The sequence below is a fragment of the Equus quagga genome, chromosome 12 (assembly GCF_021613505.1).
Source record: "Equus quagga isolate Etosha38 chromosome 12, UCLA_HA_Equagga_1.0, whole genome shotgun sequence".
Lineage (NCBI taxonomy): Eukaryota > Metazoa > Chordata > Mammalia > Perissodactyla > Equidae > Equus > Equus quagga.
In genome coordinates, this window is record NC_060278.1 from 60157015 (window position 1) to 60183953 (window position 26939).

At 59.4% G+C, this 26939-nt stretch overlaps 1 protein-coding gene across 1 annotated transcript in view; it reads right to left on the minus strand.

Annotated features, from left to right (window-relative positions):
• Positions 1-2012: 2012 nt before the first annotated feature.
• The window catches only part of CACNA1S (calcium voltage-gated channel subunit alpha1 S), a 69275-nt gene continuing 44348 nt past the window's right edge, over positions 2013-26939 (minus strand). The window contains exons 21-44 of the mRNA XM_046679932.1: positions 26776-26863; positions 26408-26515; positions 24066-24118; positions 23637-23783; positions 22983-23184; positions 22365-22523; positions 20738-20848; positions 19984-20067; positions 14616-14672; positions 13596-13724; positions 13347-13412; positions 12650-12741; positions 11846-12005; positions 10753-10880; positions 9711-9807; positions 9341-9443; positions 8396-8497; positions 7975-8099; positions 6234-6362; positions 5180-5430; positions 3893-3978; positions 3050-3141; positions 2706-2846; positions 2013-2550 (exon numbers count right to left, since the gene is read on the minus strand). Coding sequence (XP_046535888.1) covers positions 2299-2550; positions 2706-2846; positions 3050-3141; positions 3893-3978; positions 5180-5430; positions 6234-6362; positions 7975-8099; positions 8396-8497; positions 9341-9443; positions 9711-9807; positions 10753-10880; positions 11846-12005; positions 12650-12741; positions 13347-13412; positions 13596-13724; positions 14616-14672; positions 19984-20067; positions 20738-20848; positions 22365-22523; positions 22983-23184; positions 23637-23783; positions 24066-24118; positions 26408-26515; positions 26776-26863 — 2962 coding nt within the window. The 3' untranslated portion in view covers positions 2013-2298. The remainder of the gene's footprint in view (positions 2551-2705; positions 2847-3049; positions 3142-3892; positions 3979-5179; positions 5431-6233; positions 6363-7974; positions 8100-8395; positions 8498-9340; positions 9444-9710; positions 9808-10752; positions 10881-11845; positions 12006-12649; positions 12742-13346; positions 13413-13595; positions 13725-14615; positions 14673-19983; positions 20068-20737; positions 20849-22364; positions 22524-22982; positions 23185-23636; positions 23784-24065; positions 24119-26407; positions 26516-26775; positions 26864-26939) is intronic.

A 26939-nucleotide genomic window follows, 5' to 3' on the forward strand; every position in this document is an offset into this window, starting at 1 on the left:
CATGTGGATGCGCCTAAGATGTGAGAGTGGGCGAGAGCATCCAGCGAGACTTACTGAGTGGGAAGAAAGGGTCACGGACAGAGCCTGCAGAACGCCCTCACCTGAGAGTATGTGGGCCGGGGGGAGCTCACCGGGGAGCCTCAAGCTGGAGCAGTTGAAAGGTAGGGGGACTTTGGGAGAGCCACGGGGCAGGCATTGCTGGAGGAGCGGGAGCTAAGTCGTATCTAGTGCCGCTCAGATGTTAAGCAAGATGAGGACTCAAACGCGTCCCCTGAATTAGCAACAAGCTTGTTAGAGACGGGGGTGAGCGCCAGGAACGAGAAATGGGAAGTAGAAATAGAAATGTACGAGGGGAAGGCAGCCCAGGCAAGAAGTTCGGTCCTCAATAACGGACTAGATAGATGATAGATGATGGATAGATAGATAGAGATGACAGATGGATTAGATGATAAATGATATTTAGGTGATAGATGATAGAGATAGATAATAGATGATGATAGATAGAGATGATAGATTGATAGATGATAGATGGTAAATGATAGATAAATGATGGGTGATAGATAGAAGATAGATAGATGGAGATGAAAGATTGAGAGATGATAAATGATAGATGATAAATGATAGATTAGACAGAAAGATGATAGGTAGATGATAGATATAGATGATACATTTGATAGACGAGAGGTGATAGATAGATAGATGGATAAATGGATGATAGATTAGATAGATGATAGATAGATGGATAGACGGGTGATAGATTAGACAGAAGATAGATGGATAGACAGATAGATGGGTGATAGATTAGATAGATGATAGATAGATGGATAGATGGGTGATTGATTAGATAGAAAGGTAGACTGATGGATGGATGACAGGTAGGTACACAGGACAGCTGTGAGGCCATGGTGAACGTGTTATACGCTGATGGAGGGAGGGGTGAGGGTGGGAGAGGGGAGAAGGGCTGCAGCAGAATCTGAGTTGCTGGCTGCAGGTGATCCCGGCTTCCACTGAGGAGGTCATCAGTTTGGTGATGGGAGCTGAGGGTGGCCTGCATTTCTGTGAAGGAGGAAACCAGGCTCTTGCTGAGGGGCAGCGTGGGGCAAGCTCCTGCTCTTGAGGTTTAAGCAGAGAGGGGATGTGGACCAGCTGCACTGACCGGGGACCAGGGAGCTCTGGGGCCCCATGGACGCTGGCCCACAGATCTCGCGCTGTGAGCAAGTCTCCTTGCCTTCACACCTGAGACTCCTGGGGCCCAAGGAGCTGCAGGGGAGCCGCAGTTACCATAGCAACGGTCGAAGAGCAGGTGCCGGCTGAGGGGCAGGGATGGGGGAGAGCATCCACCCTCCCAGGGACGAGCACCCAGCAGAGTCCCAACGACCTCGCGCAGGCTGTGCAACCACAGTGCATCTGGTCCCCTCTCTGCGCCTCCGCTGCAGCATCTTTAGGATGGAATCTACACCCGCCTCATGCGGCTGCGAGGAGAATGGAGTGGTGGCGTGTGTGAACGTGCTTGTAAACAGAATGTACTGAGACCCCTGGCGTAGGATAACGTCTGCGGCTGGCACACAGGAGGCACTTGGTAAACAGTGGCCACTGTGACTCGTTATTACTTGGTGTGGATCAGAGAAGCTGTGGACTCTGTCCATCTTTGCTCCCCCAGGCCATGAGCAGAGCGCCATGGAGGGCTCTGAGGCCTATAATGGCAGTGGATGCTGGCCGATGAGACAGGGTCATGGCTTCAAAGGAGGTTGGCCGTGGCGTGACCTGGGATGTGGGGCTGCTGCTTCTGAGGCCACTGGTCCTCCCTGGGCCCAGTCAGTGGCACTGGCCATGGATTTCCAGGAGGACCCACACTCTCCAGTGCAGAGTGCAGAATAACCGTCCAGATGGCCCTCCGTCCTTCTCCCCGGCCCAGGCTCCCGAGCCCACGGACAGGCTCCTGGGGCAGGGGACAGGATGGGGAGGCTGAGTGTAGGAGAAGCGTCCAGAAAAGGAGACAAGCAGAGGCCAGGTGCCAGTGTCACAGGCCTGGGGACTTTAATGTCCTGCTGGGGGGAGTGGCCTTATGCCAGACAGACGCTGGCGCTGACCAGGCCATTCGAATAACACAAGAAGCTCCAACCAATCAAGCCCCTTGCTGGCGAGGAGTCGGCCAGTCGACTTCCTCCTGACTTTTCGGGGGTTCCCACCAGCCCCGCTCAGCCCATCCGTTTGCTGCTGAGATGGGGAGGTGGCGTGGTCGGTGGGCCCTTCTCTGGTCACGCTAGCTCTAAGCCCCTGCTGATGCCATGCAGGCTTTCACAGCTCGGGGGGGATCAGGGTCTCCTGGGAGCCCGGAAGCTGGTCAAGGCTGCCCAGGGAGGATCTCAGGCTCCAGCATCCCGGGGTGCCGGCCATGCCCTCTGGGGACTCTCGTCCTTTCAGTAGCTCCGTAGCTGCCACCTCCACTTCCTCCGGTTCCATGCGGCAGGCGTCTGCCAGGGCCTGGCCCGTCGCCATGATGAAGTTAGCATCAGCCGCCAAGGTGTCCAGGCCCCCTCGAACCAGAGCCTGTGGTGAGGGGAGAGGAGGTTGTGGGGGGTCTTCCTGGGAGCTGCCTCAGGGGGCTGGCTCTGATGGCCCCACCCAGTCTCCACCCCAGGCCATCACAGAAGGATGTGCCGCCCGCTGCGTGCCGCCCACTGCTCTGTCGCAGCCCCGCTCACCTCTTGGATCAGCAGGGCTGTGGCTGGAGCTGGGCACCTGGAAGGACTGTCCTCGGCCCCACTGCCACGGGGGGTCTGCTCAGGACGAGACCCAGGGGTGTGCCTCCTCTCCGCAGGCAGGGGAGGCTCCGCCCTGGCACTCTGTTCCAAACGCACAAAAGCAAAGACCACAACAGGGGTGCTGGAGCCCACTGGGATCCAGCGAAACCCCAACTCTTCAGAGGGAGCCTCACCAAGACCTACAAGGAGGGGAGGACCCAGGAGTCTCGTCCCTTCCATCACCGATGGGCAGCTGCCCCACCCTTCGTCCGTATGCAGTTTCCTCCCAGGCCTCTGCCCGTTACCTGGCTGGGGGCAGCAGGTGCCTGCGCTCCGGGCATTGCTCTCTGGGGCAGCTGTCCCTTCAGCTTCTCCATGCAGGGCTGGCTGTGGGGTCCTGTGGGCAAGAGGGGGTGAGGGCAAGATGGGCTGCTGACTCCTGCCAGGGGCCCCGGCTCAATGGAGCTCTGCTTGGCCAGCCAGCCACACTCGGAGGGTTCTCTGAGACCCTGGGGCCGTGGAGGGCGTCGTGGAGGGTGGACACATGTGGGGCCCCAACCAACTCCAGGCCAGGCAGGACTCCGTGCTGTCCCCCTAGCTTCTGCCGCTCTACGTGCCCTGGTCTCTGTCCTTGTGGGTTTGGGAGTGGCGATCACGGCAAGAGTCTAGCCAGCTCTGGCCAGGCTGTTCTTCAGTGTGTCCATGAAAAAGTATGTGTGTGTGTGTTGGGGGGCAGGGCAAGAACCCTCGTCTCCATTGACCTCCAGCATCCTCAGGGCTCCTACTGTCACACATGGTGGTCAAGGAGCTAATGGGAGATGCCAGATCATCTGCTGAAGGGCCCCAGAGCCAAGGTATCCGTGTGCCCAGGGGCCGTCCTCCGGGGGGGGGGGGGGGGGGGGTCCAAGTTTCCTGGCATGCCTGCGGAGGCCCCTTCTATAGCACACGCTCTCCCCCTCCCTCCCCACTCAGTCACCTAGCTGGCACCCTTCTCCTCCACCCGGATGAGGAGCTGGCCCAGCTGGTTCCCATGGCGACAGGCTCCCAGGCCAGGCTGGCCAGCCAGGTTCCCCAGCTGTAAGGAAAGAGCGGGTGCCCCAGGCCTCTCTGGGAGAAGGCCCAACTTTGGGGGTCCAGGAGAGACTGACCCGGGGCCCTTCGCGCTTGGCCAAAGGCTCCTCCTCTGGCCGCAGGCGTCTCTGTCTCTTCAGGGAACTCCCTTTCATAGTGGACGCTGAAACGGAAGCAAGGAGGATGAAGAGAGCAGCTGCTGGACTCCTGCCATCCCTGCCCCTCTGTGGCCCCTCAGGGTCCGGACCTGTGCAGTGGCCTTGACCCCAGGGCTGGCTCTCCCTCTGCTCTCTGCCCTTCCCTCCACGCTGTCCACATTCTCTTCCCCTGTTGAGGCCCAGCTCCAGCCTCACAGCCCTCAGGACACCATTCTCAACCCCGGCTGCACGTCGGATCACCCGCAGAGCTTTGAAAACTGATAGCGGCTGTGTCCCATCCCCGGAGTCTGCCATTTGGAAAGCTCACAGGCAGCGGAGGTTAGGGGATGCTGCTTGGCTCAGTTCTAGGCGCTTCCAGCCCACGGTGATCAACACCCCTCTGTGTTCTCCGGACACTGACTCTTTGTGGTTATTTCGTCACAATGGTCTCACGTGACGCATCCCCCAACAAGACTATCATTCTTCGGGGGCAGGCCCAGGTCTGTGCTTCTGTATTTCCCCTGCGCCCGAAGGTGCAGGCTCCCTGCAGGGCCATGGGCTGAATTCAAGGGTCTCTGATGGGGAGGGGATGCAGGCAGCCCTGGCTGGGGGGAAGCAGCTGTTCCCCTGACTTCCGCCCCCTCCTGCCATTCCTGAGGGCATGGGACTCCTCCTTTCCAGGCCAGAGAGACCACAGTCACCTGTCTGCTGCCTGGAACACAGTTCTGCTCGGAGCCCCGCTGAGATGCCCCCTTTATCCTGCTCTTTCCATGACACTTACATAGTCACAGATTCCAGTTAGTCTAGACCTCGGGGTTGGTAAATTGAGGAACCACCAGCACAGTGGGGTCTCCAAGGAACCCAGATCCCACGACTGAACCTGAATTGTTCAGTTTTTTTGTAGCAGTTTGGCCCTGAAGGTCCTCGCCTTCTAAGCTAATGCGTTCAATAAGTGTCAGCTCCCAGATGCTCCGTGGGTGATGGAATAAATGAACAGCACCGGCACCAGCGCTGACACGAGGCTGCCCCCTGCTGGCCATGGGCTCTCTGCGGTCCCGGCTGCCCTGGCATTGAGGAGGATGGACCCCAAATGGCACAGAGGGAGGCAAAGGACACCCTACCCATTTCGGGGTGCCCCTCTCCCAAAAAGCCTGGAACCCATCAACTGTATCTTCCCGGTCCTACCCCAGTGCCCCTGCATCCAGGGCAGGCAGCCACCGTCACTACCTGGAAAACACCTGGCTGTTGCTACTGTTGCCGCTGCCACGGGCAACGTTGGCGTTGGCATTGTTGGTGTTGGCACGAGCCAGAGGGTGGGTGCTCGGATCTTGAGGGAAGTTCTCCAAGAAGACGGGTGATTCCAGCTCTTCCATCTCTATCTCGGTAACCTGGAGTGGTCTCTGGTTGGCCATTATGGGGGGCAGGGAGTTGGTCCTCTCCAGGAAGCTGTCCACCCGGCCAAACAGGCCTCCGGTCCTCTAGGGGCAAGGAGGAGAGCGGAGGATGAAAGCAGCACTGGGGGCTGGGGGCTGGGAGTGCCCGGGGGCTGCTGCCTCAGGACCACGGCGCTGGGGACAAGAGATGCTATTAGGAGACAACTCCTATAAGGCCAGAGGAGAATGGACCAGGCAGCAATGCCAGAGAAGAGAACATGCCCCCCTCAGAGAGTTCTCAAGGTGATGGGGTGGACAGGATGTACCTGAGGAGCTCTAGAGCACACACGCATCCAGATAGGGAAACACGGCGTAGTGGAGGGAGCACTGAACTGGGAGTCTGGAGAGCTGGTTCTCATCCCGCCTCTGAAACTCACTTGCTAAGTGATATTGGGCATCTCTTGCCATCTCTCTGGGCCACCGTTTTTCCTCGTGAATAACCCAGGAAGGTTTAACTAGGTGGTCATCTTAGGACCATTCCATTCAAGGACCTTCCAGCCCTACAGTGTCATAAGACACCCTAGACAGAGCTAAGGGTCGAGGACCAGCATCACTGGCAGCAGGTGAGGCATTTGGTAACGGAGGGCTTCCAAGAGATGCATGCTGACTCAGATTTTTGGGGTGGGGAGGAAGATGCTGAGCTCAGCAGAGGAGGCTGGGAAAGGATGTGCTATGTTTGACATCTCCATTGGGCTGGGTCATTGATTCTGAGTCCTAAGAGATGCGGGCAGTGGGTGTCTTCAGCTTCCCTGTTCCCTCCAGTATGGTAGGCTGCCGGCCCTCCGTCTTGTGGGACGTTGCCGCTCCCTGTGCCTGGAACACAAGGGACGGTCACGGCCTCCACATACCCGGAATATCCCTTCCTCCATCGCAGCCTCCACCATGGCTCTCTCCAGCTCCTCTTCGGCCGTCAGGTCTCCTGAGATGGTGCGGTGGATCTCGGGGGCCACTTCCTCCTCAATGGTCCGCAGTCCAGCCTGGGGACAGAGGAGAGGCTTGGTGACCCCTCCAGACCAGGGGGGAGACCAGACTGCTTCCCACGGCCCCACTCTTTCTTTTCTCTTTTTTTTTTTTTAAGATTGGAACCTGAGCTAACATCTGTTGCCAATCTTCTTTTTTTTCTCCTTCTTCTTCTCCCCAAAGCCCCCCAGCACATAGTTGTATATTCTAGTTGTGGGTGCCTCTGGTTCTGCTATGTGGGACGTCGCCTCAGCATGGCCTGATGAGCGGTGCCATGTCTGCACCCAGGATCGGAACCGGCGAAACCCTGGGCCACCGAAGTGGAGTGTGCAAATTTAACCACTCTGCCACGGGGCCAGTCCCTTGGCCCCGCTCTTTCTAATCCCTGCATTCAGGGCTTCCCAGAAGCCCCAGCTCTGGCCCCACCCTCTCTCCTGGCTCATTCGATGTCCCAGGGCTCCGTGACACCACCAGGTCCTGCTCTGGCCTCTGGGATGGTCCAGACCCTACTGGTTGCTCATGGGGTGATTCCAGGCCCTCCCAGGCCTCCAGGTTGAGAAATCTTTTTACTCACTACAGTCTTCTGGACAAATGATCTCTTTTGATTGCATATGCCATTAATACAATTTTCTGAGCTAATTAAAGTTTATATCTCCAGAGATGGGACAAATCAAGACTGGTGTCACCTGATAGTCGGCAATGAGGACACTGCATCGCTTGTGTGACATTCCTGTCCAAGATGCATATCCTAAATCTATCATGAGAAAACATCATGCAAACCCAAACCGAGGGATAGCCTGGCCTGTAATCTTCAAAAGTGTCAGGGTCATGTCAAGGAAAGCCTGGGGAACTGTTCCAGATAGAAGAGACGAAAGAGACACGACAACTAAATGCAACACGTCACTCAGGACCGGATCCTTTTGCTATAAAGGACATTATTAGGACAACTGGCGAAACTTGCGTGCGGCCTGAGGATTTGATGGTGGTAATGCATCGGTGTCGATTTCCTGATTTTGGTGGTTGCATTGTGGTCATGTAGGAGAATTATGTAGGAGAATGCCCATCTTTGCAGGAAATACACATTCAAGTGTCCTGGGTCGATGGAACATCATCATGTCGGAAATCCCTCTCCAATGATTCAGAGAGAAAAGGTTTTCATACTATACGTGCAACTTTTAAAATTGTGAGATTGTCTCAAAGTAAATATTGCAAGTGAAATAAATTTTGAGCACACAGCCCAAATGCACGTATATTTTTTGAATCTCTAAGTTATGTGTGTGATAATTAACACCGAAAAATAGAAATAAAAAGCAGATGAGATAAAACAAGGTTCTGAATTTCTTTGCACACCCGATGGGTCATTAGAAGTGCCCCTGGGATGTCTGCCTCCTTCGGAGACACTGCTATTATCTGACTCAAATCTCTCCTTTGAACAAATCCTGTTTCCTTTGGTCCTAGCATCCAGAGATGGAAGAACTCCTGGCTCTCCTCCTAGGGTTGAAACCATCCAGAGCTCTCATCTCATTCCCTCACTCGTCCCGGCTCCCTCCTTCCCTCTGCGCCTCCATCACCAGCCCTCACGGATGCAGAGAAGGAGCTGGAGTCCCTTGGAGCTCGGGTTGGCCCTACCTGGATCTGTACGACATCCTTCTTGGGCCGGTACCCATAATACTCCTCCTGGCGCTTCATGAACTTCCGGAAGTGCTCCTGGATGAGGAACGTGGCGTAGAACTTCCCTACCGTCACCTCGTCATCTGCGGAGAAGCCAACAAGGGGTGTCCTGAAGGCTGGTGGGAATCTCATGCAGGGTCCGAGTGGGAGGCGGGGGTACCAGGACTGGGCCCTTTAGGAAACCCCTCCTCTCGCTGACTCGGTTGGTGGGCAGTTTCCACCCTGAGGCCGGTGCCTGCCCTGATGGCCGCCTTGGGGTCTCTCCACAGTATTTACGGAGGGTCTGGGCCATCCTCAGAATCCCGCAGGGCTTCCTGGGCAAGTCCTTCATCCCCTTTCCTTGCTGCCTCTGGACTCCGGTCTCCCGAGCAGCACCCACCTCCTATGGGAGGAATGACCTGGTCCAGCAGCTTCATGCTGGTTCTCTTCCAGATCTTCTTGATGATGGCCCTCAGCTCCTCGTTGGCCTGCTCAAAGTTGCCTGGGGGCAAGGGACAGGCAGGAGAAGCCCCACAGTCATCCAGGCCAAGCCAACTGCACCTGCATAGCCGTCTAATACTCCCCAGTCTCACTCAACAAATGTCACCTGGGGGTCCTTTTGTGGCAGCAGCTGTGCTGGGCGCTGGCAATGGGGGAGGGCATCCTGTCCCCCGGGAGAGCCCAACCCTGGGGCCGTGGACTCACTCCCCACCGGCCTCAGCTTCCAGTGACTTTGAAGGCTGCCATCTCCTGCTCTTCTCTTTTCCCGCCAAAAGCCTTCACATCCCCATGCCCTGTGGTCTGTTTCAAGGTCCCCCAGGCCGCCTTCTGCCATTCTAACTCGGCTCCTTCCTGACTCTTGGCCTTCCTCTCCTTGCCTGCCCAAGGAAACCTGGCCTGAGGCCATCTCAGAGCCTGCAGTGGTCCAGGGGGACGGCTCTGATACAGCCAAGCCTTGAGTGAGGGCTCAGGGACACACCAAGACCCCCTGCTCCCCTCCCCCTGCTCCCACCACGGCTGTCTTCCCGGTAGGTGGGGACCTGTGGGTTTCATGGAGTCTGCCCAGTGCTGCCTGAGTGGCTCCTCGCTCCTGCCCCCAGCCCTGCCCGAACACTGCCACTTCTCTGTCCCGTTCAGACACAGCTGTATGGGAACAGATCCTTAGTGACCTCTGCCCCGTAGAGAATTTTCGGGCTCCCTCTGAGCCCTGAGGATCTTGCAGCCGTGGTCTGGGGTCCTCTCTCTGCTTTTCCCCACGTCTCTTGGTTCCAACCTTTAGCTCTGAGAATCTGGGAGAATCTGGGCCAGAAGACTCACCCTCTGAGAGAGGGGAGGAGACCCTCACCTTCCGTCTTGATCTTGAGCGCCGTGCGGACCAGGGCGAAGAGGGTGGCATTGAAGGTGACGGTGCCGTCGCTGTTCAGGGGCATGTTCATGCCCACCAGCCGCTGTGTAGGGAGAGGCAGGGCTCACTGCCAAGCCGGGACCAGGCAAAGCTTGGCAGGTCATCCTTACCCGCTGTGTGGGCCGGGAGGGGATGGGGCATGAGGGCTGGGGGGCAGGCCGACGAGGACGCCCTTCATGACTAGATGAAAAGACGAGCTGGGGGACACTCTGAAATGACTCACGCAGTCAGGCTCTCCCCAGCTCCCCACCCCACGGCACGGGGCCTCTTCCTCTCCCAGGAGGGCACCCCTCTCCGTGGTTCTGGTTACCTTGCACGCTACTCGGTGGGGGCAGAACTTCCCAAAGCCCAGAGGGGGCTGGATCCTCCTCAGCAGGGTCACCACATCCAGGTGCTTGATTCTGCCCCTGCAGGTGGACACACAGACTCACGCACCTGGCGACCCCACCTGGAACCTCCCTCTCTGCTCAGAGAATGGGCCAAGGGGCCGAGAGCCAGGAGACAGGGGACCGCTTCCCTATCTTCCAACCGTGCTTATGAAGTGGAAGCTGAGCTCCCTTTTCAAAGAAGAAAGAGTGTTTGGGCCCCATTGCCCACCACCTCTCTCTTTATTTGGGCAGAGAGAGGCCAGAATTCCTTCAGATATGGAATCTCCAGGCCTGGAATCCGGACCTCATTTTCCACATGGCAGAGCCTTCCTTGGGATTGGGTCAAACTGACCGGGGGCTCTTGGGCTGTATTAAGAGAAGTAGAGGGTACGGATCAAGGGAGGTGGAAGCCCACTTCCAGAGATGGTGGAGAGCTGGAGACCTGTGTCATAGGCTGTTGTCAGGATTAAATGAGATGATGCATGTAATGTTGGCACAGTGTCTGCCACCCGGGAAACAGTCATCCAATATGAGCTTATTCCTTTTCAGAAAGAATGCAAGGTGACAGGGTTTCTGAAGCTTAGCCGTGCATACAAGTGCCCCGAGGACCAGGTTAATAGCAATGCAGATTCTGATTCGGTCAGCCGGGGGTGGGCCGGGGGCTCTGCTTGGATGCTGTTGGTCCGTGGACCACACTGAGTAGCCAGGGCCCAGAGTGCCTGTGAGGTATTGAGCTCCCTGCTCCGGGAAGCGTCCAAGCTGAGGCTGGATGACCATATCCCAATAAAAGGGAGGCTGTGGGGTCCCTTCCAACCCTGCGGAACTCCAGTTCTCTGGTCTGGGGCCTCGGACAGTGGAGGGAGGACCAGCCGACTCCTTCTTAAACTGGAGAGTGACTCCCGATGGGACACGAGGGCGGGGTCTAGGACGGAGCGGGGGACAGGCGAGGGAGGGCCCCGTGCAGAGCCCACAGCCTGGACTCACTTCGCCTCCGGGTCGTACTCTGCCCAGATGGCCTTGAACTCATCCAGGTGGTGAGGGCCCAGGATGGACCAGTCCCGCGTGAGGTAGTCGAAGTTGTCCATGATGACAGCCACAAAGAGGTTGATGATCTGCAGGAGGAGAAGCGAGGCTTGCAACACAGAAAGGCAGGGGAGCAGGTAGGGGCGGGGAGGGGCCCCCCGGACGCGGGGTCCACAGCTTCTCCCTGCCTGAGCAATTCTGAACCACACAAGCGATCCATGCCACACCCCTGGGCTCTTGCACAGGCGGTGTTCTTTGCCGTGGTTCTTGGGGCCGTCTTGAAAACCCAGCTGGAGCTGCTCTCACCTCAGCCTCTCACCTCCCCCGAGACACGATTCCCCTCTTCGTGCCCCCGGCCCGTGCCTCCCTCTTACGGCTCTTGCCTTTGCTATCTTGAGTGTCCCTTTGAACTGCGAGGTTTCCTTACACGTGGACTCCCCTGGACCCCACGAGCTCCTAGGGGGCTGAGACTGAGTCTCCTTCATCCCCTGCCCTGAGCCCAGGCCTGCACACATCAGACACTCAAACAACTATTTTGAGTGAATACAGGAAAGAAAAAAGAGTGACGGATCGAGCGCCCAGTGGACGCCGCCGTCTCTTTGCTGTCCACACGAACAGACAGCAACCCCGGACTCTCAGGACAACCTGGGGCTGTTCCTAACACCGCTGGGGCCTCCTGCAGGACCTTGTTTCCCCAATCTCAGCCTCCTTGCAGCAGGGCAACTTTATCTTCCTAGGAATACGGAAGGGCAAGAGGCTCTATGGGGAGCCCTCCCTATGTAGGACGGAGTCTCGCTACATTCTTTCGACTACTGATCGCTAACCCAAAAAAGGCAAAAAACCTCTTAGCAAGCCCTTCGGAGCAAGAACAAGAACTCAGAAAACCGAGCCACAGCCAGGATGACCGGAACAAGAGAGAGTCCAGTCGAGCTTCCTGTCGCCTGCATCTCTGAGATGAGAGACAGAGACGGCCAGGGAGGAGACGGCGGGTTCCCTCAGGCCTCAGCTCTTCCAGGCCCCCTCCTGGCCCCCGCCCCCCGCCCGGCCAGCTCACCAGGAAGGCGCAGAGCATGTAGAAGCTGATGAAGTAGTAATAGGCAAAGTTCGTTCCGCACGTGTACTCCTCGCCTGGGGCGTAGTCAGACTCCGGGTCGCACAGCTTGCCGTAGCTGCAGGCCAGCAGGATTTCTTGCCACGCCTCGCCTGTCGCACACCTGGAAGAGAGAGGCTCCTGCTGGCCCATCCACTCTCAGCGGCCCCTCAGCAGGCCGACAGCCTGGTAGGAGCGGGGAGGTCAGGCCCCCAGGTTCACCGTGCAGCTCGGAGTGAGCTGGGCCTCAGTTTCCCCTCTGTGCTGCAGCCCCACTGCTCTGCGCCCCGTGGGGCACTGCAGAAGGAGTAAACTGAAGAAAAGGGGTTTCTCGGATGGGGGGGTGCAAAATCAATCTGTGATTCAGGCCATGGTGGGGGACAGCAAGAGAGAGTGCTGTGCTGACCAGGGGGAGGCAGGGTCAGAGGCCATCGAGGCCTCACCGCTCCCTTGAAGGAACGGTTGACCTCTGGGTCCTGACTCAGTGGGGTGAGACTGGGACCCATGCTGGCTCTGCTCAGGACCGGCTGCGTCACGCGTGGGGCCCAGAGCCAAATGAAGACACGGGGCCACTTATTCAAAAATGATTGTACAAGCGGCTTTGGTTGTAGACTGGTGAGCTTGGCCACCTTCCAAAATCCATTTGACACCTCAAGACGGGACGAGGGACAGCAGCGCCGCGGCCCTCCGCTCGCAGGGCCCGTGAAGCCAGCCCTGCTCCTGGGGCAGCCTGGAGCCAGGTCGGGGCTGGGGGCAGGGGGCTCGTGCCTGAAGAGCAGCAGCACGGCCTGCGGAAAGGTCTGGAAGTTATTGTTCCGGTTGATTTGGGTCCCGTCCACCATGGCAATCTTGCCGAACATCTGAAAGGCACAAAGGACCCGGACTCTGGAACTGAGAGAGATGTCTCCTCTCAGCTCGGCCCCCCGCCCTCTCTACCCCGCCCCCGCCCCTGCCCAGCTTCACCCCTACTCCCCGACCCCCAACCCCCCAGCTCCCTACCCTTCAGGCCATACCAGACCTGAAGCCAAATAAACCGGATTATTTCGAGGCTGGGGGAAGCACTTCCCATGAAGGTGAAGGAAAGCAGGAGAGCGGGCCAGTGCTCCTAACAGCAGGCCGACTCAGGGACTCGACTCAGGGTCTCAACTCAGGGATGGAGAAGGATCTTGGGGAGGGTGGACTGAGACCACCCGGGCCTCCGGTCGGGGCCTTCCAGATGCCCCCTGGCCCTGCTGTCCATCTGCGTGCCCAGGTTCCTCCTGGACTGCTTCCCCCCAACCAGCCTGCGGTCCCCCGGGAGCCTCCTTTCTCACGCGGCTGAGCCCTGGGCTGACCGGATGAATGGATGAACAAGGCAGGGAGGGGGCAGGGTCCAGTCTGCAGGCTGTTAGGCCTCTCCAGGGTCCTCGATGCCCCCCTAGCCTGGCCAAGACCTATCCTTTGGCCGGGGCCCACCTCCTCTCACCTGCATGCCGATGACCGCGTAGATGAAGAAGAGCATGACGATGAGCAGAGCCACGTATGGCAGGGCCTGGGGGTGAGGACAGAGGGTCAGTGCCTGGGGCTCCCCCCTGCTCCCAGCCCTGCCCCTCCCTTAGCTCACCGGGGACCCCGAGTTCCCCCTGAGCTCCACCCTGGGCCCAGGTAAGTGCCATGACGGGGGTCCCCGTGTGGACCCGGCCGGGCCCTGGCTGGGTGGGCTGGCCGTGCACACCTGGAAGGATTTGATGAAGGTCCAGAGCAGGGTGCGCACCCCCTCAGCCCGGCTCAGCAGCTTGATCAGCCTCATGACACGGAACAGGCGAAAGAAGGCGCTGGAGATGCGGGCGCTCTCGTCCGGGTCCTGCGGGGCGGCAGCCCCAGGGGTCAGTCTGGGGGCGGCCCCTCAGGTGGGGGAGGGAAGGGGCAGGCAGTGGGGGGTGGGCGGTGCGCTGTGTGTGTGCTGGGGAGATGTCCATGGCGGGGAGGGGTTCCAGCCCTGGCTCACGGCCCCCGCTGAGCGCTAGGCGAGACCCTCGGGGCTCAGCTCTGGGCTCGGTCAGCTGGGAGGAGGGGGGCGGGCGTGGAGCGCCAAGCCGTGCGGTGAGCCCATTCTCAGGAGGGGTGACAGGGTCCCGCCCTGGGGGAAGGCTGCTGCCAGGCCCACTGCTCGCCCTTCTGGGGCCTCCTGCCTCGTCTGGCCTTCTCCTCAAGCTGCTGCGGAGCCGAGGACCCTGGCCGCTCTCCTGGGCCCCCTCCCCAGACCTTGGCTGCTCAGTCACCATCAATTCAACTAGGCCACTCCCCATCACCCCACCCAGCACACAGCTGTCCCAAGCCGGGCAAGCCTCTGCCCTTGGACCAGCCTTAGACACCCCAATAACTCTGGAGGGGAGAGCCCCCACTGCCCAGCTCCCTGTGTCCCCAAAGGCCTCGTGCCGGTGAGCTGTCACTAAGATCCGGTGCCAGCCAGCAGTCACAATTCTCTCTGGATGTTCCCATCCTCACAGAAGGTGCTGGAGAGACCCTTGGCCCCATTTCCTGGGGCTCTGAGAAAGCCACTAGGTCCATGCACATTCTACTGCAGAGCCCCGGCCACCACCCTAAGCCGGACCCTCTGGGGGCCTGCTCTGCGGAAGGGAGCCCCGAGCGTGGGATCCGCCCCATGCAACCCGCGTGGCCAGGCCTGAGCATGCAGGCTGCAGGGCAGAGAGCTGGCGGGCGTGCAGGGCAGGCTCGTGCAGCCTGGAATTACAACGTTCCCGCAGCCTCCACCCAGGCAATACAGTCCCCCGCTGGAGGCCAGGAAAGTCTGTGGAGAGAAGAGACGAAGGGAGGGGAGGGAGGGGAGAGAGGAGGAGGGACACAGTGGGAGGGAGGTGAGGACAGGAGTCAGAAAGGGTGGACGCACAGAAGAGTTAAAGAGAGAAAAAGACAGGGAGGCTGGGACAGAAGACCCCAAGTGTCTGCCAGTCAAGGGCAGGGGGTGGGCGGGTGTGAGGACGAAGCTGTGGGAACAGGGAGGCAACAGGCTGGGGACAAGGGAGCAAGAAGAGGAGGGAAGACCAGACACGGACAGGTCCCTTCTCATCTCCAAGATGCCTCTACAGCTGGCAGGGGCTGTGGCTGAAGTGATGCTGGGGACATCCCTGACGGGGCACCTGCTCGTCATTAGGAGAAGATTCACACCCATCTCTCCCTGAGTCCAGGGATGCTGGCCAGCTCCCTGGGGTCACTGAGGCCCAGCGGAAGTACCATCCTCCAGGGACAAAGGCCCCTTGGGGGAGCCTGAGACCCCCCCGCCCCCACAGCAGATGCTTCTCTGCCTCCATCCCGGGAAGCGGACCAAGGCTTCCGTCTCAGCGGCCAGGCTCGTGAAGAGCAGGTGTCGGGGGTGTGGGAGCAGCATTTTCCCTGTTTACTCTGAGCTTCTCCCTTAGGCTGCATTTCAGGAGAAGCCCTTGTTCTGGAGTCCTGGGACAGGGGAAGCCCCTGTTTTCTCTTCCAGTTATCTGTGCCCAGTCCATGGGCTTCCCCACCAGGCAACACTCCCCGGACCACTGGCTCGCAGCTTTGGCTGCACGTCAGAGTCACACAGATAACTTAACCACATATACTCTGCTGGGTGCCCACCAGGCCCATGAAGTCACCTTCTAGGGCATGGGCCCAGCTTCAGAGGTTTCAAGGCACCCCGGGTGATTTTAATTCACAGCCAGGGAGTGACAACCACAGTTCTAGACTCGTGCTGCCAGCGTGGCAGCCACTAGGCCCACGTGGCTATTTGAATTACAGCGAAAATTAGATAAAATCAGAAATTCATTTCCTCCGTCGCACTAGTCGTATTTCGAGTGATCAAGGCACACGTCTGGCTAGTGGCTATTGTACTGGACAGAGCAGACCATTTCTATCATTGCAGAAAGTTCTAACGGACGGTGCTGCCCTCGTCTTTTCTCTGGTTTGCATGTCAGGAATGTAAGAACACTTAAATTTAAAGTCTTAACGTGACTTCCAGGAAACATTACTCGTAAGGGATATCTGTTTCTTCTAAAACTCAAATGACGACCAATGATGACCCCCTTTGGTCGTCCGCCGCCAAAGACACTGTTCTATTGATCCAGGCCCCCCTGCACATCTGCAGAGGTAACTATCTGGCATTTGTGCTATTTAGAGTTCTCTCTCCCGATCGTGCTGGTGAGCAAATCTGCTCTCAAACCAAGGGGCCTTCAGGATGCCGTCACCCAGCAAAACCTGAGCATGGACGGAAATATAGAACATGCGTGCACGAGGGGTGAGCGGGATCCCCAGGCCAGGCCCTCCCTGGCAGCCGAGTCCCCAGAAGGGGCTGCCCCAGGACTCAGCCTCTAGGAGTCTCCTGCCAGGGGCTCCTTCCTCCCGGACTCCAGACTTTCCCTCAGCTGCTCCCTCGCCCGGCCCCCCCGGGGTCCCTAGTGTCCATCCTTCCCCCACCCCCCACCATAAGGCTCCCCCCTGGGCCGGCAGCGTCTGAAGTGCTTGTCCTTAGGCAGGGGGACGCCCCACACACCGATGAGTCCCCTGTGGGGGGCTTTGGGGCTAGTTCCCTGCTGGGCCCCTCAAGGCCAGAACAGCCGCCCCTTGAGTGGAATCCCACCATGGCCGTGGGTGGGGGGCTCGGAGAACTCTGACTCTCGGATCTGCACCTCCCTGTCCCCTCTCTTGTCCTTCACCCTGCCGTGACCCTCAGCTTGAGATCCTCAGCGAGGCCACTCCTGCAGGGCTCGACTTCTAAGACCTTGAACACAGACCTCTCTAGCAGACACCTGCTCCCTGCCCCCTGCTGCTGTTTCTCGTCGCATCCCCAGGGCCTCATCCTCTCTATCTGTGTCCCTGGGTTCAGCTCCCGGAGCCATGTGCCTCCCGGCTCAGCCTGGGCCCAGGGGCCTTCCGTTCCAATGATGCCTCTGCTGGCACCGAGACACTCCAATCACACGCTGGCCCTCGAGACCTCGCTGTTCCTGGCGTCTGACCCCTTATTCCGGGCTCCAGGGCTGCCGAGCATGACTCTAGGGTGAACCTGTGCTGAAGGCCCACCCCAGACTCGGACCCCCGCTCATGGCTGCGTGGCGACCCCATCAGTCCTCCTGTGCATGGATTCATCACATCAGCCATTCCTCAAGAGTTAATTCACGCCCTAGGTCCACCGTCCTCCCTTCCAGCTGTGGACTCACCCACCGCCTTAGACAGCCTGGTGGGCACCGGGATGTACGTCCCCTCCTCCTTCTCCCCCTCTCCTGTTCACACTTCACCTCTGTCTTACGCTCTTCCTTCTTCTGCTCTTCTGAATCATGACCTTTTCTGTGTCCTGGATCATCTCTTTGCACACGTTTCGAACCCCCCTGGGCGCTGGCTCCATCTGCAGTCCCCACTTCCAGACGTGAACTGGCGTCGGCCACTCTCCAGGAACTACCCGCTACCCAGCTCCTCGTGGAAGCTGCTTACCGTGCTCTCTGCCCTGTTTTTCTCGCCCCGTAGTCGCTGCTCCATCCCCCGTAATTGCTTCAGCCCCACAGACTGCTCATCTGTCACCTTGCTCACTGGTGGCTTCCTAATGGCCAACCCGGTGGCCTTGCTGGCTTGAACTCTGCAGGAATCTCAACTCCTTCACGGTCCCGTGGTCCCACCCAAGGCCTCGACCATCACCTCCACATCTCAGGGACTAGCGTGTTTATGGAGCGGCCACCACGTGTCAGACGCAGAGGGACCTCGGCTCCCCTCCTGCGTCTCCACCTGCTGGCACCCTGTCTCCACCTGGACCCTCCCCCAGACCCGCAGGACCCGAGCGGGATGGTGGTGAGTGTTCCGGCCCCCCCCCCCCCGCCCCGAGATACCGAATCACCTTGGAATCCTTCCTTCCCAGTGGCCCCAGACCCAGCATTCACCAATTCCTGCTGGCTCCTCTCGAAGGCTTTGGGCGTCTCTGTTCCTCTCCCACCATCTGAGCCCCAACTCTCATCGCTTTATGCCCCATCTTGCTGCCATGGGGGAACCACTGTTTTCTTAAACCCGGCCCCTCCCCTTGGACGCCGGGTCTTAGGTGAGGACTCTGCTCCTGCAGACCCCCCCCCCCCCCCCACCCCCAGCACCAGACTTCTGTATGAGCCCGAGGATATGCTGGAATTCCTTCCATTTTCAAGAAAACTCTCCTTGGCTCCACATTCTCCTCCAACTTCTATTTCTCTTTGTAGCAAAACGCCTCCAAAGAACCATCCAGACTCCCATCCTCGCTTCCCTCCTCAGTCTGCTCCAACCAGGCGATCGTCCCCATAATTCCAATGTCACCGCTCGCATCAAGGTCACCGCTGAATCGAGTCAGTGCTGGGCTCTCACCTCCCTGGACTTTCTCACCTCCTGTCTCCTTGATGTCCAGACAGCTCCCCCTTTTGGTGGCCCCCCCCCTCCCCCGCCTCAGGGCCAGTTCCTTCTCTGACCCGTGGCTGGCTCCTCCTCCTGTCTCCAATCCCTGAGCACCGGGCCCACCACGGCTCAGGCTGGGGACTCTTTCTCTCTAAATACCTCCTCTGTTACGTCCGTTTCCACGACTTCGAACGCTGGCTTTCCTTCCAGAGTCTCAGATTGCACTCTCTGACCTGACCTCGCCTCTGAACTCTAGATTCTAGTAAATTCAAGCCGACTGGTATGGCCATTTGGCAGCTAGTAAGCATCCTAAACTATCAGGTCCAGAACCGAAATCTTGATCTCTGCCCCTCACCTGCCGCTCCAGCAGTTTCCACATCCAGTAAATGGAAGCTCAATTGATCGGGCACAAATCCTTCTAGTCATCCTCGACGTTTTTCCCTCTCACCCTAAATCAAGTCCATCAGCCAATAGCATCAGCTCGACCTTCCGGATGGATCCAGATGCTGCCCTCTTCTCACCCGCCTCACGGCCAGCATCGTGGCCAGCACCACCCCTCACCTGGACTGGTGCAGCAGCCCCCCGATGGTTCTCCCCGGGGCAGCCCTGTGACCTCAACAGCTGGCTCTCAACACGGCAGCCAGAGTGATCCTTTCAGAACTCAAGTCAGACCCAGTCCAAGCCCTGAGAGGGCTCGCATCTCTCCCAGAATAAAACCCGAGAGCCTAAATGTGACCTTCAAGGGCTAAGGGATCCGGCTCCTGACTTCTCTCTCTGACCTCATGCCCACCATGCTCTGCTCTGAGCTCCTGCTCTTCCTCGAGCTCAGCACGGGCTCCTGCCGCCGGGCCTTTGCATCACCCTCTCTGGCCCCTGCAGCGCGCTGGCCCTGGTCCCTGTGTGGCTCCCTCCCTGGCTCTCTTCAGGCCTTTGCTTAACATCTTCGCCACCCCACCCTCCTGTTCCTGCCACGGGAAGCCTTTAACCTGCTCTACTTTTCTTCACGATATGTCCTGGGCACACCTGACAGGTTAGGGATGCATTTTGCTGTCTTTTCCCCCGGTGCTTGGTCTGTTGCAGGATCTCCAGCACACGTGGGAAGGGCCCACTCAGTATTCGAGGAGTAAAGGAATGGCTGACTCCCTCATAGGGCCCCCGTTTTCAGGCCCCCTCACCTCCTGACCCTCACCTTCAGATTCACGTCTTAGAGGTGTAGCTTTAATCCCTCCACCAGCCTGTTCAGGAACCTTCAGTGACTCCCCACTGCCTGCGACATGAAGTCCTAGCCCCTCCACCGCTGACGCCTCCTCCCTTTGCATTCTCACCGGTCCTCCAGCACACCTGAACCTTCTTTCCATTCACTGCCTGCCCCGTGCCTCTCCTGCGGCAGCCGTCCTGTCCTGCTTGCTCCCCTCTCCACCTCCACTTCCCCCTCCCTTTCCTTCAGGGCCTACTTCCCTTGCGCCACCTCCAGGAAGCCTTCCCAGACCACCCCACCCAGAGATGACTTCTCCCTCCACCACAGCTCTCGCCTTGGACAGCCTGCGCACTCGCATCCTCCTGGAATCAGAGATGTCTGTCTGCCCTGTAGGATTGTCGCTCCTGTCGCTCTCATCTTTGTAACCCTGGGGTGCCGTGCCACACACACAGTGGGAAGCCCCCAAGTATCTGTGGACCGAACAACGGCTTCAGCCCCACCCCGGTGATGGCTCCACTCTCCTGGTACTCACGTCGATCTCGCTGAGGATGACGTCAATGATGCTGCCAATGACGATCAAGAAGTCAAACACATTCCAGGGGTCTCCAAAATAACCCTGGTGGGGCGGGGGGGAAGAGATGGGAGGACCAGGGGCTGAGCTTCGGGAAGAAGGGGCTGGGGTGTCCTGCGGGGGGCAGGGGGTCCCCATCAGAACCACTGGGCCAGGCCAGGGCAGGTGCGCATGGCTCTGCTCTCCACTGTGGCTCCAGGGCGCCCACTCACGGATGCCCCTCTCCCTCTGGTTCTTTACTTCTCTTCCTCCAGAGCATAAGGTGGTCGGAGGGGAGGGGGACTCAGGAGTGGTTGGGACTCAGGATTTGGGGTCCTGGTCTGCATGGGGAGCTCTTTCATTCTCCCCCCATGAAGCCCTGTCTGGGGCTTGATGGTGCAGACTGACACAGAGTGGCTGGGCTGGGCACCGTGGGAACCAGAGACAGCAAGATACTCCCGCTGCCCCGGGCTCATTCTTCAGAAGCTTAAGGGAAGACGGGGAATGTAAGACGGGCTCGAGGAAGAGGGCAGGGAGAGGAGCATCTATTCTGCCATCGGCCGGTTCCGGCGGCCCGAATATCTTGCCTGCCCTGGGTCTGAAGGCAGCAGCGGGGAAAGCGGTGAGCAGGTTGGGAGCAGAAGTGCAGGGTGAGGGGCCTCGAGGAGAACGCGGCTGGGGGTGCTCCACGAGAAGGCCCCCGCCTGCTCCTCTTGCCCTGAGGCCCCACACTCACCCTGGCCTTGAACGCCATGAGCTTGAGGATCATCTCCAGGGTGAAAATGATGGTGAAGGCCACGTTGAGGACGTCCGAGATGTGGTTCATCTCCTTGGACTGGTTGTAGTGCTGGGGAGGGCACAGAGCACTGGCAGGGCTGGGCTTTCCCACGCTGCGGGTGCATTCCCACAGCCCCATCCTCTTCCTGGGTGGCCCCCAACCCTCTTCCTCGGCCCCCTGCCCACCTTTTTTTTTTTAATCTCATAAAACTAGGCACCGACTTCAGCAATCCCTGAATTCTACCACATGTAGTGGAGGCCCCTCTCCTCACAAAGAGATGACGAGGAGAGAAGGGGAGATGCCCGATGCCGGGTCCCACTGAGTGGGTTCACCTGCACCCGGGGCTGCAAGGACAGAGCGTGGTTATGTATCTGTTCGGGGATGACTGCGGGGACGCCCCTCAGCATGGCTCTGTGACAGGTTCCATCTCATCGTCTGGGCACAGGACTAGGAGAGAAGACCCCCGGGTTCTAGAGCTGGTTTTACCACCAACCACAGGTGGGACGCAGGGCCCACCAAGCTTACTGTATCTGCACGCTGCTCCCAGAGATGCTGAGCCGGCTCAGAGCAAAGACCTTAGGCCCCTTGAGCCACCACTGTGACCCTCCCTCAATCTATCTCCTTCTAGAATTTCCCAGGAATCTCTTACCCTTTCCTTTTTTTAGAAAGTTGATGAAGTCCCACTTCTTCCACAAAACCTTTCCGGGTAGTTCAGAGGACCTGGTGGCTGCCCTCTCCCCCTCAACCTTGGCAGGACTGCCCAGTCCTGCAGGCTGGCTCGGACCCAAGCTCGAGCCGCTGCTCATCATCCTCTGTACAATCCGGGCCCGCTGGCTCGGCGACTCCCTCCCCACCTCATCACCTGGCAAGGTGAGGTCCTGTCGTTGGGTGTGTCTTGGGTTCCTAGGATCCGGGAGCCTAGCCATGCGATTCTATTTACACAGGACTAAAGGGATCAGACGCTCAACTGAGACTGATAACAATGCTGCTGGTTATGACACTGTCTGGACAGTGTGCTTGACTCCTAAGAGACCCCTGTTCTGTGGATATTAAATCCATTTTTCATGGGACTGAAGCCAAAATTCCAACCAACTCAGCTGTCCAGATTTGCAAGAGCAGGAGGAAAACAGAGAAAGTGCTTTCTACTTCCTACTCTGCCGCATCCTCCTGCGCAGCCCCCTCCTGTCGACAGGGTCACCACAGCTATGTGCATGCTCGGACTACCTCATTAGGAAACCAACGAGGCCGGGGGCCAGGTCACGGCTCTACATAGCGTAGCGCTCCACCACACAGGGTCTGACACACGGCAGGTGCCAGGAAAGGCATGTTGAGGCAACCAGACTGGAACCCTGTCCTTCCCTGCCCAGCCCCGTGCATCAGGCCCCGTCTCCTGGCCCTCACCTGCACGCCCGGCCCCGTGCATCAGGCCCCATCTCCTGGCCCTCACCTGCACGCCCAGCCCCGTGCATCAGGCCCCATCTCCTGGCCCTCACCTGCACGCCCAGCCCCGTGCATCAGGCCCTGTCTCCTGGCCCTCACCTGCACGCCCAGCCCCGTGCATCAGGCCCCGTCTCCTGGCCCTCACCTGCATGCCCAGGCAGATGGTGTTGAGCATGATGAGGGCAAACATCAGGTATTCAAAGTAGGAGGAGGTGACCGCATACCACACTTGATACTGGTACGGGTTTTTGGGAATGTAGCACCTCAGAGGGCGGGCCTTCAGGGCGTACTGCACACACTGGCGCTGAGACAACACAACAGGGCAGGTCAGCACCGAGGGGCCCCGCCCTCCCTCTCCTCCCACATCCACTGGCTTGAGGGAACCCTGCATCCGGGCAAGCCAGGAGCAGCTGTGGCCTGGAGCTCATGGCTGAGGGACTCCACTGGACCATTTAGGGGAAGAGCCCCATTGGGCCCGTGGGTTCCCCTTGAGTCACCCTTGCCCATTCCTAACAGGGTTCTAGCCCAGCCCAAGCGCTCTGGGCATCCTGAGCGTCCAGGAGAAGACCCCTACCCCACCAGGTTGTATTGCTTCAAGTTGGAGATGGGGTGAAGATGGGTGGAGGCTGGGTCTGGGCATAAAATGGAGGTTCTGGGGCCACCTCCAGCCTAAAGCGTCTTCCCTGGCGAGAGCCTAGGGCTCAGGCTGGCAGGAGGCCTGCTGGGGGCTCTGCTCTCCACCTCCAGCGGGTGGTCCAGGCACCTGGTTCTTGTCCAGCTCGCAGTTCTTGTACTCGGTCTCCCCCTGCTCCTGGAAGGTGACGATGACGAAGCCCACAAAGATGTTCATCATGAAGAAGGCGATGAGGATGATGTAGATGATGAAGAAGATGGCCATCTCCACCCGGTTGTTGTAGATGGGGCCCATGTCCTCCTTGTGCGAGTCTATAGCTCTGTACAGCAGCCTTGGGCGGGCAAGGAAGGGAGAACGGGCTGGGCTGGGGTGATGAGGCAGAGAGCCAGGCCAGGAAGGGTGGGCTTTATCCCACCAGCCATGAGGAGCCAAGGAAGCTTTGTGAACGGTCAAGTGATGGGAGAGAAGATAGGACTGAGCCCGGCAAGGCTGGAGCAGACCCTGGGCTGGGCCTGCCTTTCCATGGGATGCCGCAGCTATCCCTAACCCACCAGTAGGGCTCCCCCATGGGCAGAGAGACCCACACCTGTGGGAAGACTGGGCACACTTTGTCAGAGCCCCTGGTTGTGCTCATCAGTCCTACAAACCATCAGAGCTGCTGGGCTTTGTTGAGCACCTGCCACGGGCCTGGCACAGTGCAATGGGGACTGTGGAAGGGTGAGCTGGCTGCCTGGCCCTGCCCCTATGGTGCCCATGTCGGGCCAGGCCCCAGCCCTCACTCACTGAGGCCATCCTTCGAAGGTGGAGACCGTGAAGAGTGACATCATGGCCGAGAGCACGTTGTCGAAGTGGAAATCGTTGTGTATCCACTCGCGGGGACGCAGTTCCACCTGCGTGGGGTCCCCATCCTTGTACACGTAGTAATAGCCCCTGCGGTGGGGAGGCCCGCTCACTCCGGTGTGCATGGCTGGGCTGCCTCCTCCCACCCATGTCCCCTGGGCAGCGAGTGCGCGGGAAACGAAGGTCCTGACCAGAGACTAGAGGCGACACCGCTGGGCACTGCCCCCAAGTTACCCAAGGAGAGGAGCCCCCATGAACGTCCCTCCCAGGCCTGGGGCTCAGGCTCCCCTGGGCCCCCAGCCCGAAGGGCCACCCTACCCCTCACACAAGGTCCCTGGGCCGGTGACCCTCGGCCAGCCGAGCACGGCGCACCTGCACTCCTCTTCTGTCATCTTGGATAAGTCATTGCAGCTGAAGAACTTCCCCTGCATCCAGGACGTGGAGGGAGGGAGGGACATTGTTGTCATGGAAACAGGATAGAAAAATGGGCGATGGCAGTGAAGGGGAGGAAGGAAGGAGGAGCCCGTCTCCTGCTCTCAAAGGGGTGACCTGACCCACAGGTGGGCCCCAGAACCATCTTTCTCCTTCACCATCGTCCACGCCCTCAGCCACCCCACGAGCTTCCCCACCAGACGCTGCCAAGGCTGAGAAGCCCGTTCCTCCGAGGAGTGTTAGTTGAGGCCCCCGCCTGGGCCTCGGGGGGTGGAAATAAGAACACAGCTTGGCCCTTGCTCCTCCCTCAGGGAGCCCCCCGGCTCCACTGCTGCAGGAAGCCCTCTTGGGGTCTCCCCATTCCAGAGCAAGAAGCAGTGCCCCACCTCCCACCTTCCTTCTGCCCGTGGGGTGGCCACGGGGCTGCCACAGGGACGGGCCCTGATGATACAACTTGTCTCAAAATCGAACAGGGGCCCCCATGTGCCCCAGCCCAAGGCCTGAGTAGGTGGTCTCTGTACCCCTCTCCTGACTCCAGCCAGAGCACTTTCTCCTGTATCTTCACCCACGTTGGACACCTGCGGAAGGTTTTGTTTGAACAAAAGCAGTTGGTTGCTGGGTCTCCATGTGGCTAAATTAAGTTTGCAATCCATGGATTCAAGTCCGGTTCCCTCAAAGGCCCAGAGCGGGAGCTGCCTCAGCCACGGATGGAGGACGAGTTGAGGGCACCCTGCGGGTTTTTGCCGCTCCCACCACATCCCCGTTCACGGTGGCTGGAGCAGAGAGGGGACGGCGAGGCAGGTGACGGGGTCGGGGAGAAACAGGGAGGGGACACAGCTGCCTCCGGGCAGGTTTCTGCAGCCTTGAGACCAAGTACCCGGCTTGATGTGGAAAGCAGAGTCAAAAGTCTGGACATCACACGGAATGCAGGTGACAAGGTGCCACTTGTGAAAAGTGACGTGAAATGCCACTTGCTGCTGAGGTTGGACTCCGGCCTAGGTGGCGGGAATGGGGGGGGTCTTTGGACAAAGCACAGGGGGAGCTGGGGGCTGGAGGGGCGTGGAACAGCAGGAATGGATGGGCAGCTGCTCATCCCCTCCAGGGGCGGGTCTTGTGGGCCTCCTCCGGGACGGGCCCTGGCGGGGGGAGGGGTGCCAGGGTGAGGGACAAGGCCGACACAGACTGCCCTGAGGGGATGCCAGGGCCCCCCCGCCTGGCAGAGGAGGAGGCTGGGGGCGCAGGTGGGGGCAGCCCTCGGCTGGAGGAGGAGAAAGAGGAGGCCGTGAGCAGATCGCTGAGCACTAGGTTTTGAGGCTGAGCTACCCTGGGTCTAGATGCCGTTCTCTAGCTGGTGCCCTTCCTGCCCCCGAGGACAGTGACCAACAGGACCCACCCCTCGAAGCTCCTCTGGGACCCCCACCCTGACTGCTCTCCCCAAAACCTGCTCCCGGCCCACAGGGAAGGACTTGTGGGGTTTGCTTCACAACCCTCTCAGCCCCAGCAGAGGCCCTGGCCCAGAGAAAGCCTCCGTAAATGTTTGTTGAATGAACGAATGACTGTATGATGATGTCACTGCATGTCTAAGTTGGACCGAGATTAGATAGTTGCAATTTTAAAAGACTGCGCTCTGGGGGCAGGAGCAGGTTGGGTCATGAGAGTAGGCAGGGTGTTCTCAGGTATCAACTTCCGTGTTCTGGTGATGGTCTGAAAGCCAGAGGCATCCAGGAATCGGCTCGGAGGGAGGCACACCCTCGTAGGGCTGGTTCCCAGAGAGGGACCAAGCAGCCGGGTTCTCCCAGGAAAGTGAGAAGAGAGGGAGGTCGGCTCCCTGATGCGAAAGGATGGACACCCACCCTCAGCAGCTCCTGGGGGAGATGAATGATGCCAGACCCACCAGCCGGGAGCGTGGGGCGCAGAGGCCCAGCTGAAGATGGGGTTGGGTGGGGAGCATGTTCTAGACATGCTGGCAGGATGGAAGGCGGGACCAAGGCTGAAAACCAGGAGGGGTGGCTGTGGGGCCCTCATCCTCACGGAGAGCCGGGAAGACGGCAGCTACAACGGCGACGGCGGCCGGCGGGCCACAGGGGCCATGGAGGGAAACCGAGCAGATTGCATCCAGACTCGAGAGAGCTTAGCCTCAAGACTGTGCAGTCCAAGATGTCTGATTTCACGGTTCGGGGCTCCCTTTGCTTAGAGGGGGAGTGGACCGGCTCTCGCCTTGGCCTGAGAGCCGGCCGCAGCGCTGGGGACGGAGGGGAGGCCGTGGGGCAGGCGAGGCTCACCTTGAAGAGCTGGACGCCGATGCAGGCAAACATAAACTGCAGGAGCGTGGTGACCAGCACGATGTTCCCGATGGTGCGGATGGCCACGAACACGCACTGCACCACGTGCTGGGGAGGGAGGTGAGTTGGCACCGTGCCCCCTCGCTACCCCACTGACGGGGGCCCGGGGGTGCAAGGCTGGCTGGCCCCAGCTCGCCAGAGGCGGAGGGGCTCAGGGGCGGGGCGAGATGGTACTGCCCAGCCCCATCCTCATCCCCGTTTGGCAAAGGGGACGAGACGGGCGCCCCAGCAACGGCGGGCTCAGGTTCCTGGGGTCCGGCCCTTGCAGCCCCTCTCCTCCTCTTGGGGGTCCTGCCCAGGCCTCTCACCTTCAGCCCTTTGGCTCGGTTGATGGCTCGGAGAGGTCGTAGCACCCTCAGCACCCTAAGGATTTTCACCACCGAGATGGCGCTGGACCTGGGGAGGTAGCAGGGGACCAAGGGCGGCTGCTCCAGCCCCCACACCTGCCTCCTGCTCCAGCCCCCACACCTGC